The sequence below is a fragment of the Panicum virgatum genome, chromosome 5K (genome assembly GCF_016808335.1).
Source record: "Panicum virgatum strain AP13 chromosome 5K, P.virgatum_v5, whole genome shotgun sequence".
Classification (NCBI taxonomy): Eukaryota; Viridiplantae; Streptophyta; class Magnoliopsida; order Poales; family Poaceae; genus Panicum; species Panicum virgatum.
In genome coordinates this window covers 60986576-60999026 of record NC_053140.1, presented here as the reverse complement: position 1 = coordinate 60999026, position 12451 = coordinate 60986576, and the positions used below count along the sequence as shown (strand labels likewise).

Here is a 12451-nt window from a genome sequence, read left to right as displayed (position 1 = left end):
GTCCGGGACTTCCACGCGCTCCCGGACCTTCTAATGTGCACGCCCGCACTCCGGCCAGGGGGTCCGGGACCGTCCCACGCCATTACTACCACTGGTACACTGCAGGACGGCCGCCGCCATCTCCACGGGACCAAGGACGAAAATCCAGGACGACAGCGACACGCGCCGCCTTCCCACAGTACCCTTTCTACGGTGTTCGATCACTGTACCCCGCGATTCAAGGGAGAACGACGACTTCCGCGCCCCTACACTCATGTACACCGCCTCTCCTTACAACTATAAAAGGAGAGGATGGGCTCCCCTTTCAGGGGGACGGATCTCTCCAATCGAAGGGTGGAAGCAGGCTCCCTGAACTTCCCCTTTCAGAACTTTCAGCACGATTGAGTACTCATCTCAACTAACTCCACTTCTAGCAGAGACTTGGGAGCTTTCCTCCCACTCTCGCCCCGCTTGTATCCCCTACTGCAAGCACCCCGGGTGCAAGATAATACAGTGCCCTCGCACGCCCCCTTTGCTGGACGTACGGCCCCACGGCCGGAACCAGGATAAACTGTGCGTTATTGTGATTGCCTCTTGCACCATCATCTGGGACGAGGAAACACGCAGCATTTACTAGTTGGGATCCAGGCCCCCGGGTCGGGACACCGACAGGCACAAAACCAAGGAGGCAGACGACGGTTGAAGACGCCAAGTCGTGGAGGCATGGACGTCGGTCTCGGGACTGACGGAGGCGACGGGCGTCGACGGCGTCTAGAGCCTTGCTGCGGGCGAGGAGGTGATGGGCGTCAGGCAGCGTCTAGGGCCGTCAGAAGGCCGAGGCGGGAACGGCGTCTAGGGCCACGGCGTGGAGGCGGGAATCTTCCCGTGCGAGGTGTTTTGGCGGTTTTCTCAAAACCGGCCACCTACCCGGGTTTCGCGAACCCTCCAAAACCGCGGACCGGAACTTCGTCGACGTGGCGGCATCGCAGCAAAGACTTCGAGTCAAAGAAAAAAATTCCGCCGTCGATCGAGTTTGTATAGCGGGGTGCTGCAGACCCGACCGGTCTGACCGGTCCCATGGACCGGTCAGACCGGTCTGGCCGCAACAGCTGGGTATAAATACCCCCACCAGCCCGTGGCTGGTTGAGTCTCTTGAGTCTTTTTGTATTCTCTTCGTTTTTCCTTTTCCCTGCCCCTGCTCCAGGTTAGGCCCAAGGACTCCAACGCAAAAGAGGGTTAGGGTTTAGCTAATCTCTCAATTTTAGTGGGTAGGATGATGGGCGGATGACTCTAGCTTTGTATAGGTGAATTCCTCTGAAATTTATGAATGAAATCTTGTTGAGATCATCTATGTGTGCTGAGTATTCGTCTTCCCTTTCCTCTCTTGAGTTTTGGGTTTGATTTCTCCTCTTTTGGGATGTTTCGTGTTTAGAGAAATCGAGCCCTTGGATTCATGTTTTGCTGAACTCTTTGTGACGATTCCTATGCTTCTAGCCTAGTGTCAAACCCCCTGGAATCGCGAGTTCTCACGAATTGGAGTTTTTGTGTTCTTGAGAAAACCCCAATCCACTTTGATCTTCCCCCGAATTTTCAAGATCCTTTAATCTTTTGGGAGAGATCTCTTGGGGATATGTTCACGGGATAGATGTGAAGGTATCCTCCAAGTTTCGTTGGATTTGGACTTTATTTGCTCGAGATTTGCCATTTTGAGCTTTGGTTGCGGGCTGTCTGGGAGCGACCGGTCTGACCGGTCTGTGTAACCGGTCTGACCGGTCTGGAAATTCAAAATTCCAGCCCGACCGGTCTGACCGGTCTGTGCTAGCGGTCAAACCGGTCTGACTCAGCAGAGCTGCTGTTTGGGGAGTTTTTCCGCATTGCTTCCATTTCTCTTCCTAGGGGTTTTTGCTTAGAGATAGCTAGTCCATAGCTACTCTCTCACCCTAGGTTCGAGGGTTTGTGGTGATTTTCGGGATATAGGTCGACGGATCGATTTCGAGAAAATTTTTGATCGGCTCCCATTCAACCCCCTCTGGTCGCCAATTTCGGTCCCTCATATCTGTCACGTAATCAAACAAAACTACTCCACGTGTTCTTCTGAAAGCAAAGTTAATACTACTTTATTTTCATGTTTTAGAAAATCTCATTAGTATATCTAATTATCTTATCATAAATGTCAATATATAAAAAGGAAATTCCAATTTACGCCCTTCAATTATATATCATGGTTTTTCAGTCTTCAATTATAAAATCGTACAAACGCCATTTGTTGATAACAGACAAATTTAGCCCTCTAGCTAGCTTCAAATCTGGTTTTCTATTTTCAGAAAATAATAAAAATCTTGTTTAACTTCAACAAATCCTTAACTATTCAATTTTTATGTTAAGAAAAGATAAAACTAATAATTTTTTCTAAAAATATAATGTATCTGCTGGTTGTTTATTTATTTCAAGTTATTTAGAACTTATTTGTTCCTTCTTTTATTTTTCTATTGCTCATAGTCGTGCGTATCATTTTTTTAAAAAGTATCATTTTTGCTGCACGGTGTAAATTGGACTTCTTCCTAATTTTAAAATAAAGAAATCTATGCTTGACTTCATGCAACTTTAAACTTCTAATGATCCTCTTGAACCGTACCTATGTTTGTAGACTCTGAGACAATTGTTTTTAGTAAGAAAACATCTGAACATTTAGTCTGAAGCTACCTGTCTATCTGCCGATCTTCAACAGATAATCTATCCAAAGGAAACAATATAATTCGGTCCTTCTCACCTTGGAGAAGCAGTAGTATTCCACAATACTCCCTCTGTTCTAAATTATAGGTCGTTTGACTTTTTCGACTCTAAACTTCACCACTCGTCTTATTCAAAAATTTATATAAAATATCATTTATTTTGTTGTGGCTTACTCTAACAATACAAGCTCTTCAAAAATGACTTAAATTCAACTATGTTTATTTTTATATTTTTTTAAATAAAATGGATGGTCAAACTTAGTGTTAAAAAAGTTAAGCGGCCTATAATTTAGAACGGAGGCAGTACTAATAACAATCAACGCGTAGTCATAAATCCTCTCTATAAAAATGGACAATTTATGCGCAAGATTACAGCAAGCAAGAGGTAGCAGAAAGCAAAATCAACGATGTCTCCGCCGGTCAAGCTCATCGGCGCCTTCGGCAGCATAGCCGTCCACCGCGCAGAGGCAGCCCTCAGGCTCAAGGGCGTACCGTATGAGTTCATCCATGAAGACCTTGAAAACAAGAGCGAGCTGCTGCTGAAGCACAACCCCATCCACAAGAAGGTTCCCGTCCTCCTACACGGTGACGACCACGCCGTCTGCGAGTCCCTCGTCATCATCGAGTACATCGATGAGGGCTTCGACGGGCCGCCTCTCCTCCCTAGCGACCCCAACCACCGCGCCGTCGCGCGCTTCTGGGCTCACTTCATGGATCACAAGGTAATGATCGGCACTTCAGTTCAGTACATCCTTGCGCCGATGCACTGAATATGTCAACATGCCTTGCTTGTTGAGCATGCTGTGAGGAACCGTCCAAGTTAAACCCATTTAATCGGATCATCATTCATTGATCCACCCAATTAAAGGAGAATAACTCCGGTAGTCCTTGAGATGCGTCTTGAACATGCCCATGATGACACACCTCACTAAGCACAACTTGAGAACATCATCACATACAAGCATATCCATACATAGAAGTCTCTTACATAAATAGATTCAAATAACTACATTACAAGTTCAGAATTTTATAGCGAAAATATTTAATTATGTCTCTACGGATACAACCCAGAAGAGAACACTATATGGAGATAGTGCTCTACTTCAACCACCGGCCTTCAGCTCTCATCCGCTCCACCGTCCACGGGGTAGAAGTACCCAAAGACGGGCTCCTGCTGAGGCTCACCTGCATCAACTTAACGGCAGCACCGTGAGTACAAAGGGTACTCCGCAGGGCTTATCCAACAAGGGTCTAAAACCCGACTCTCAAGGAGGATGCATTTGGCTAGTAGCAAGGAAATTGGCAAGGTAATTAATTTTGCGTAAAAACATTTGATAAAGTTATGATAAGCAAAAGACTTCTACCCTATTAGTAATACACCAATCAAATTGCATAAAGTAAAGATGATCATCATGTGAGCAAGTCCAATCTTCCATGAACTTCAGTCGGTAACTCTACACCCAAGGTCAAAGTACAAGAGCTTGCTCCTTAACCATGGAGCCCGGCTATCGCAATAGATGAAAAATCCTGCATGGGGGTACAACTTTTCCCACACGAGGCGCAAGCCCAACGCCCATACCCTTGGCCTAGGATAAGGGTTGAATCATGCCCTCAACCTTTCGCATAACCACACTCGACTATGAACAAACGGTCGGAATGGTTAGATGCACCACAAGACGGCCGATCACACCTCAACCAACCCTGCACCGAATCCGGTCAAGGCAAAGTGTGACTTATGGTAATTGGCTTACCATTCCCATAATTTGGTATGTGGTCTGTATGCATAAGTGCTCAAGTATCAAAGCGATGTGGTCATGGGCCTTAATCAACTCAAGCAAACACTAAGCCAAGTGAGCTCCATCTCACTTGACCCTACCATTCATGCTCAAGTCCGCATCATATTACTAGTGGTTCAACTTTTAAGAATTAATCAAGCAACCTATTGCTCGCGGGTGGTGGTGACCTTGCCACCTTCCGACTTCTACCGAAACTAAGCATGAATAAGCAATTAAATCGGGATGCCTACACAAGCATACTCACCTAAAAGGATTTATTCTAAATCAAGGAAGGTAATGCATAAGATAGGAGCTAAGCAAATATTTATACCATAGACTTATGCACAAATAAGACTCAAATATTTTAATTGATCCAAAACAGGGTAAAAAGGTGCTTGGGTGCCTGCCTTGGTTCACCAAAGAAGTGTCGTCGACAATGGACTCCGGCTCAGTCTCAACCTCCACTTGAGTTGGCGCTTCGGTCTCTACACGAGTGCAATGATACTTGATAAATAAATATGCCATGAATGAGTTGCAAAAGACATGAGATGACACATTAATTATTCAGATAATTAATTTAATTGTCTTGGGGTAAAACAAAATTTTAATTGATTCTTGATATCATAATGAAGCTAACAAAATTTATTTCACATTATTCTAAGCTATATGCAATTTTATATGAATTATACAAGATGAGACATGCAAATGCATCAAAACAAAAAAAGCTGATTGGGCTATTACTGCTCAGTGCTACAGTAACCGAGGACCATCCGCCCTTAAGGCCCGGACCGTCTGCCGGTGAAATTCAAGACGGGTTCCAGAAAAGGTTTGGTTCTGTGTAATTGCCAAAAAATGTACTGCTGACCGTCCGGTACTGTATTGCGGACCGTCCGCCGTACAAAGGCAGATTGGGTTCCAGAAACACACCGTTTCTGAGTGGGATTTGGAAATGAACAGCGGACCGTTTGCGGATGAAGGGCGGACCGTCCGCCGTTCAACGGACTGGAAAACAACTTTTTGCGATGTTTCTGGTGGTTTGGATGTGCAAGTGGCGGACCGTCCGCCTGGTTCGAGCGGACCGCTCCTTGGTGTGATGTGTGATTGCCAACACATGGAGTGGACTAACTGTGTGTAGTCGCGACTCTGTGGAGATTGCGCCAGTTCTTGGTCTGTGGTGTGCAGGTACACGGATGGCGCGGTTGCAGCGAGTCGGTTTTGACAAGAGCGTGGCGTGTGCCGATGTACCATGCGGCGGCGTTGCGGTGGTGGGAGCTCGACGACCATGCGGAGGCGGGAGACCTTGCGGTGGCGTTGGAGGCCCAACCGGACGACCGTGCGGTGGAGAAGGGCGGCCCAGATGCTTGGGCCACTGCTGGGCCGCGAGGCGATCCACTCCTGGTGCCAAGGCGGGACGGCGTGGAGTTTGTTGGTACCTCGGGAAAAACCAACGGCGGGATGCGTCGACGTCGGCCAAGTCGAAGAGGTTTCGGCGGGAGGTCGAACACGTGGCGTCATCGGGCTTGGCGGGTGTGCCCGGAAACATCGCGCGGGAAGGTTTCGCGGTTCCTCCAAAACCGCACCCGAACTCGGTTTCGGCAGTTTTCCCAAAACTGCCCCCGCGAAGATTCCAGAAGGACGCGTGGCGACATCGGGAAGTTTGCGTCGGGTCGAAGCAAACTACTCCAAGTCGTCGCAGCCGTCGGATGATCTTCAATGTATCTTCTCCGGTTTTTGCCCCTAAGGGCCTTTTAGTTTAATTTCAGCTGTAGGGGTATTCTAGTCTTTAGTAGTCGGAGGCTTGGATGGCAAGGAAGGGGAGCAGGTGGGAGTGGACGTGCTGGCTTGGGAACAAAAGGCAGGCACCCTCTCTGGGTTGAGCGCGCTGGATAGAGAAAGGAAAACAGCTGCAAGCCAGGCGCCACCTCCTCCCGTGTTCTTCTTCTCCCCTTCCATCTCTAGAATTCTAGCAATGGATTTTTGAAGAACTTGTAAGGAAATCTTGTGGGAAAGGAGGCCCATCCCTCCTTGTGCCCTCGGGGCTTTGAAATCAAGGTTCGTTTCATGTTCATCTGAGCTTTACATGCATGAATCATCCTAGTTCTTGAATTTCCTTGTTCTGGTGTTTCTACTACTTGTTGCTGTGGTTCTTAAGGTTTTTCTTGGCGACTAGAATCATCCTAACCAAGTGCTAGAATTCATCTAGATCGCGAGCCTTCAAGAACTCAGTTTTAGGAAAATTCTGAAAACCCTGTTCTTGCCTCGTTCTTCGTCGATTCCTCACAATCCATGGAGTGGATCGTCGATTCCTTTGGTGGGTAGGTTCACAAGGTCTTTGTGAGCGTGCCTGCGAAATTTGGTTAGATTTCGACTTGATTTGGGCTTTCAAACGTCAAATCTCTCTCAGGTCGCGGGCTGGAAAAACTCTGCTCTGCTCGGGCAGATTTTTCCTTAACGCCGGTTGAACCGACGCTAGCCTTCGCATGCGTCGGATCAACCGGTGAGTGCTTTTGTCACGGGTTAGGGTTTTTGGGGTTTTGTGTGATTGCCCCGGTGCTTTGATTTCCCCAATGTCGGTTTAACCGGCGTTACTAATTTGGTTTTTGCTGTTGAGGGCGTTCGACCGGTGTATAGGATTTTGTCAACGTCGGTTCATCCGGCGTTCTTTTGCTTCGGTCTGTGAACCCTCTGGACAACTGCACCGGTGATGGAGTTTTTGGGAGCATCGGTTTAACCGGTGTTCATTGGGTGTTTTGACGCAATTTGCAGTGTCTCTGGACAACTGCACCGACGCTCCGTTTGATTTTGTCGGTTTAACCGGTGAGGCAATGTCGGTTAAACCGACGCCTTTCGAATGTGACCGTCGGTTCGACCGGTGATTGATTTTCTTCGCTGCAGGCTCTGTATCACCGGTCTAACCGACGCAGTTCAAACGTGTGCGTCGGTTCAACCGGTGATATATACCTTGCGTTGTTCTTGCACTGTTTTTGTGCGTTTGCTTCCGTGTTTGTTTGCATTGGTTCCTAGGGATTTCTTATGTTGTTGTAGCTTCACTATAGCTACTACACACTTTGCCTAGGACTAGGGTTGGGGTGCACTCTTGAATCTTGAGCCGAAGTTTTGTTTCGCGATAATTTCCGAAGGCTCCCATTCACCCCCCCCCCCTCTGGTCGCATTTCTCGGTCCTACAATTGGTATCAGAGCCGGGACGGTTTCTCTATAGCCTTCTTTGGTTCGAAACCGTTGTGCGACCATGGGTTCACCGGGCAAACCCCCGATCTTCGATGGATCCGATTACGACTATTGGAAGGTGCGCATGCGTGCCTATCTTTTGAGTCTAGGTTCCGAGGTCTGGGAGATTTGCGTGGACCCTGATTATGTGAACCTTGCGGTCCGCACGACCGAGCTTCAGGTTAGGAGACATGAGGTCAATAGCAAGGCGTACAATGCTCTCATAGCCTGTCTCTCTCGTCCTGAGTTCGATCGTGTCAGCGACCTTCTCACAGCCCGGGAGATCTGGACATGGTTGGCCAATTTCCATGAAGGAACCAACCATGTCAAGTCTAGGCTGTATGAGACTCACCGGCGGGAGTACGAGAACTTTTCTCAGTTGCCGGGTGAGAGCATCGACACCATGTTCAGTCGTTTTCAGTCGATTGTGAACAAGGTGCGTGCGAACCAGCCACAGGGCACCCAGGCCTACTCCGATCATGAGAAGGCTATGAAGCTTCTCTATGCTCTTGATCGCAAGGTCTGGGAAGTGAAGGTCCAGACTATCATAGAGTCTGCTAGCTATGAGACCCTCACTGTGGATGAGCTGTTCAGTAAGCTCAAGGCTTCGGAGGTGGAGAAGCTCTCTCGAGCTAAGATGGAAGGCAATCATGCTGATGCCTCCGCCTCCAAGTCTATGGCCCTGGTAGGCACCTCTGGAGCTAACTCTGACCCTTCTCTTGGAGGCTTTTGCTTGTCTTCTCTTGTGTCTGTGACATATGAGCAGTTGGAGGTGCTTGGGAGCGAGGAGCTTGCATTGATCATCCACAAGTTCCAACGTGCCTTCAACAACAGACAAGCACGAGCGAAGACCTGCTTCAACTGCGGCAAGACCGGCCACTTCGCCGCCGAGTGCCCCAGGAAGAAGAGTTCCAGGGATGATGACGGCCGCTCCAAGCACGAGGAGTACCGCGAGCACCGCCACAAGCACAAGAGTGGGCACTCCCACAAGAAGAATGGCGGACGTTCCAAGCGGCACCACGAGCGGAAGAAGAAGAACGTCGGCAAGTACAAGGACAAGCAGGCGTTCGTCGCCCAGAGCGAGGATCACTCCTCCACCAGCCAGAGTTCGACATCTTCATCTTCATCCAGCTCCAGTGACTCCGACTCACACCACCGCGGCGAGAAGAAGCGGAGCTCCAAGAAGAAGGCCACGGAGGGCTTCACCGGTCTTTGCCTCCATGCTGGGAAGGCGGCCGGTTTCTGCACCATGGCCATCGACTCCGACACCGACGGGACTCCTTCCACTACGGCAGCGCCTGCACCTCAGCCAGAGCCTAGCTATGAGGTACGTCCTGAGCACCCCACTCCTGAGGAGTTGGAGGATCTTTACACTGCTTTAGATAATCAGGATTTGATCATTAAGGATGCTAAGAGGCAGTTTAGGGCGTTGAGACAGGAGCTGAAGGAAGCTAAGTTAGCTTTAGAGATTGCTCAGTCTGCCCCCATAGTGGAGGATTGTATTGAGGAGGATGAGTGCAGTCAGTGCATCGGCTTGATGTCTGACTTGTCCGAGCTTAGGAGCAAGTATGATGAGAACTTGCTCAAGCTCGAGGAGGGCAAGAAGGCCATGGATGAGCTCAAGTCCCGGCCTACCCTCTTGGGTGCTTGCAAGGAGTGCCCAGCACTTAGAGAAGAGCTTAAGGAGAAGAATGTTGCTTTGAGGAAGTTGGAGAAATCCGCAGTTCCTAGCTCTTGCTCTGCTGATTGTACTGTGTGCCCAAGCCTGATCTCTGAGCTTGAGGAGGCACGGAAGGACAAGACCCGGATGGAGGAGGAGAACTCCCACCTTCGGGAGATTCTCAGTTGGGTGTCCGCCCGCAAGCCTCAGTTGGGCATGATGGTTCAGCAGTTTAAGCGTCCTGATGGTGTTGGGGTTGGTTTTGCTTTTACTCCTGCTGACTTTGTCCAACCCTATGGTAAGATTGGTGAGATACTTGAGCCGAGTGTGAATGTACTCTCTTCCACAGCTTCACCAGTTCCTAAGCCAGCACCAGTTAAGGACGGAATCCTCACTGAGCCACCTAAAGCTCCACCTAAAAATCCAGTGTGGGTTCCCAAGCCTAACCATCTCAAGAACCGACTGGATACACTCCCTCCTAGTGGTAAACCAATTCCTAAGCCCAAGGTGAGGACTCAGCCCCCCAGAGTTCCTCAGAGAGCCCCAGCTTCTACACCACAGCCTACACACAAGAGAGAGCCTTACCTGTGTGAGTGGTGCGAAAGGGAGGGTCACTTGGCAGAATTTTGCTTCCAGAGGTTGAGGTTTGAGCGCAGGCAGTCTGAGAGGCGCGCTCCGGAAGTGTTCCACCAGCCTACAGGTGGACACACTCCAGCTCGATGTGGGCAGAGGCGGGATGCCAGGTCACGTCGTGTAGGTGGAGGAGGGGGAGGCGGTGGTGGTTACCGCGCTCCTGTTGGTGGTTTCGCCGGCCCTGTTCCACACCGTGCTTTCGGTGATGGTCAGCGTGGCCAAAGCTTTGGTGGCGGAGGCGCACCACGTTTTCCTCAGCGTGGTGGTCGCCAGCCACAATTTTCGTTTGAGGATACTTACCCTGCTTTCGAGCAAATGGCACGACACTGGTTTGCTTCTTTCTGTGCTAACCCCAGTGTCGGGCCATTTGCCCGCTCTTTCTCTTCTTACTGAGCAGGACACTCGAGGCCTGGAGGACATATGGCTCATGGACTCCGGTTGTTCGCGCCACATGACCGGAAGTCATAGATGGTTCTCCAGCCTCACCCCGATGAAGGACAAAGAGTACATCACCTTCGGGGATAACAGCAGAGGGAAGGTACGTGGAGTTGGCGCTATTCGGATTTCTGATAACTTCACCTTGAGAGAGGTTGCCTTGGTTGACAAACTTGGTTTTAATTTGCTTTCTGTCTCGCAACTTCTTGATGATGGGTTTGAGGTGAGCTTTAAGAGAGGTTGCTCGCGTGTTCTTGATTCCAGAGGTGATTTTGTTTGCGGCATTGTTTCTTTTGGTCGTGTGTTTCGCATTGACTTTTCTGGATCTTCTTCGAGCACTTCTCACTGTCTGGTGACTGGTCAGTCCTCTGAGCTCTGGAGGTGGCATAGGAGACTCGGTCACTTGAGCTTTGATCTACTAGTTAGGCTCAGCTCACTTGGTCTGATTCGAGGATTGCCCAAGCTGAAGATGGACAAGGACCTTGTGTGTCACCCGTGTCGTCACGGGAAGATGGTTTCCCTTCTGCACCCACCTGTAAATCAGGTGATGACATCGCACCCTGGCGAGCTTCTTCACATGGACACCGTTGGTCCTGCTCGCGTGCGCTCTGTCGGGGGGAAGTGGTACATTCTTGTGATCGTTGACGACTTCTCTCGGTACTCTTGGGTTTTCTTCTTGGAGACTAAGGATGAGGCTTTTCAGCACTTTCGTGATCTTGCTTTGAGGTTACAGAACGAGCTTCCACATGCCATGAGGGCTATCCGCAGTGATAATGGAACTGAATTTAAGAACGCTCGTTTTGATGACTTTTGTCGTGACTTTGGTCTTGATCACCAATTCTCCTCTCCTTATGTTCCTCCACAGAATGGCGTGGTTGAACGCAAAAATCGGACCTTAGTGGAAATGGCCAGGACGATGCTTGATGAGCATAGGACTCCTAGGCGTTTTTGGGCCGAGGCAATCAACACCGCATGCTATGTTGCCAACCGCATCTTCATTCGCTCATTCATGAAAAAGACTTCGTATGAGTTGCGGTTTGGTCGACAGCCCAGAGTGTCCCACCTGCGTGCTTTTGGTTGCAGATCCTTTGTTCTGAAGGAGGGAAATCTTGATAAGTTTGAGTCTAGGAGCTATGATGGCATTCTTCTTGGCTATGCTCTTCAATCCAGAGGCTATCGTGTTCTTATTCTTGAGACTAACTGGATCGTCGAAACTTGTAATGTAACCTTCGACGAGTCCACTCCTTCTTTGTCTGCTTCTTTGGAGTGTGCAGGTGATGATGAGTTTGGCCAGGACATCTTTGAGGATGAGGATGAGCCTGAGGCCTTTGAGGATGATGATGGTGTCCCTGCGCCGACTGCAGGCCCACTTCCTGGAGATTCGAGTTCTGACGACGATGGCGGCCCGCTCCCCACAGCTTCGACTACGGCCGATCCACGTCCAGCTCAAGGTTCTTCCTCCGGGACCCATGTTGAGGGCGGTGGTGAGGCGACTTCGTCAAGAGAAGCACCACAACACATTCAGCGTCGTCATCCACCTCAACAAATGTTAGGTGACCTCAACGAATGAACCACGAGGTCCAAGGTAACAAGTATCGCTGGCTTTGCTCATTCAGCGTTTGTTGCCTCCTTTGAGCCCAAAGATATTGGACATGCTTTATCTGATTCTAACTGGGTCAATGCCATGCATGAGGAGCTAGAAAACTTTGAGCGAAACCAAGTCTGGGTCCTTGTAGAGCCTCCACCAGATTGCCATCCTATAGGTACCAAATGGGTTTTCAAGAACAAACAGAGTGAGGATGGGATGGTTGTGAGGAACAAGGCTAGGTTAGTAGCTCAGGGTTACAGCCAGCAGGAGGGGATAGATTATGAGGAGACCTTTGCACCTGTAGCTCGTTTAGAGGCCATCAGGATCTTTTTAGCCTTTGCAGCTTCGAAGGGGTTCAAGCTGTATCAGATGGATGTTAAGAGTGCCTTTTTGAACGGGTTTATAGAGGAGGAGGTCTATG

General features: G+C 49.4%; 2 protein-coding genes across 2 annotated transcripts; both read left to right on the top strand.

The window, feature by feature from the left end:
* The first annotated feature begins 2343 nt into the window (after nucleotides 1-2343).
* On the top strand, nucleotides 2344-3507 carry LOC120710836 (probable glutathione S-transferase). The gene has a single exon (XM_039996404.1). It carries the CDS (start codon nucleotides 3119-3121, stop codon nucleotides 3479-3481), a length of 363 nt encoding a protein of 120 aa, XP_039852338.1. The 5' UTR covers nucleotides 2344-3118; the 3' UTR covers nucleotides 3482-3507.
* Nucleotides 3508-7736: 4229 nt separating this feature from the next.
* LOC120710325 lies at nucleotides 7737-9490 on the top strand. The gene is made up of 4 exons (XM_039995952.1): nucleotides 7737-7895; nucleotides 8481-8820; nucleotides 9097-9437; nucleotides 9479-9490. Exons 1-4 carry the CDS (start codon nucleotides 7737-7739, stop codon nucleotides 9488-9490), a joined length of 852 nt encoding a protein of 283 aa, XP_039851886.1.
* Nucleotides 9491-12451: the final 2961 nt, after the last annotated feature.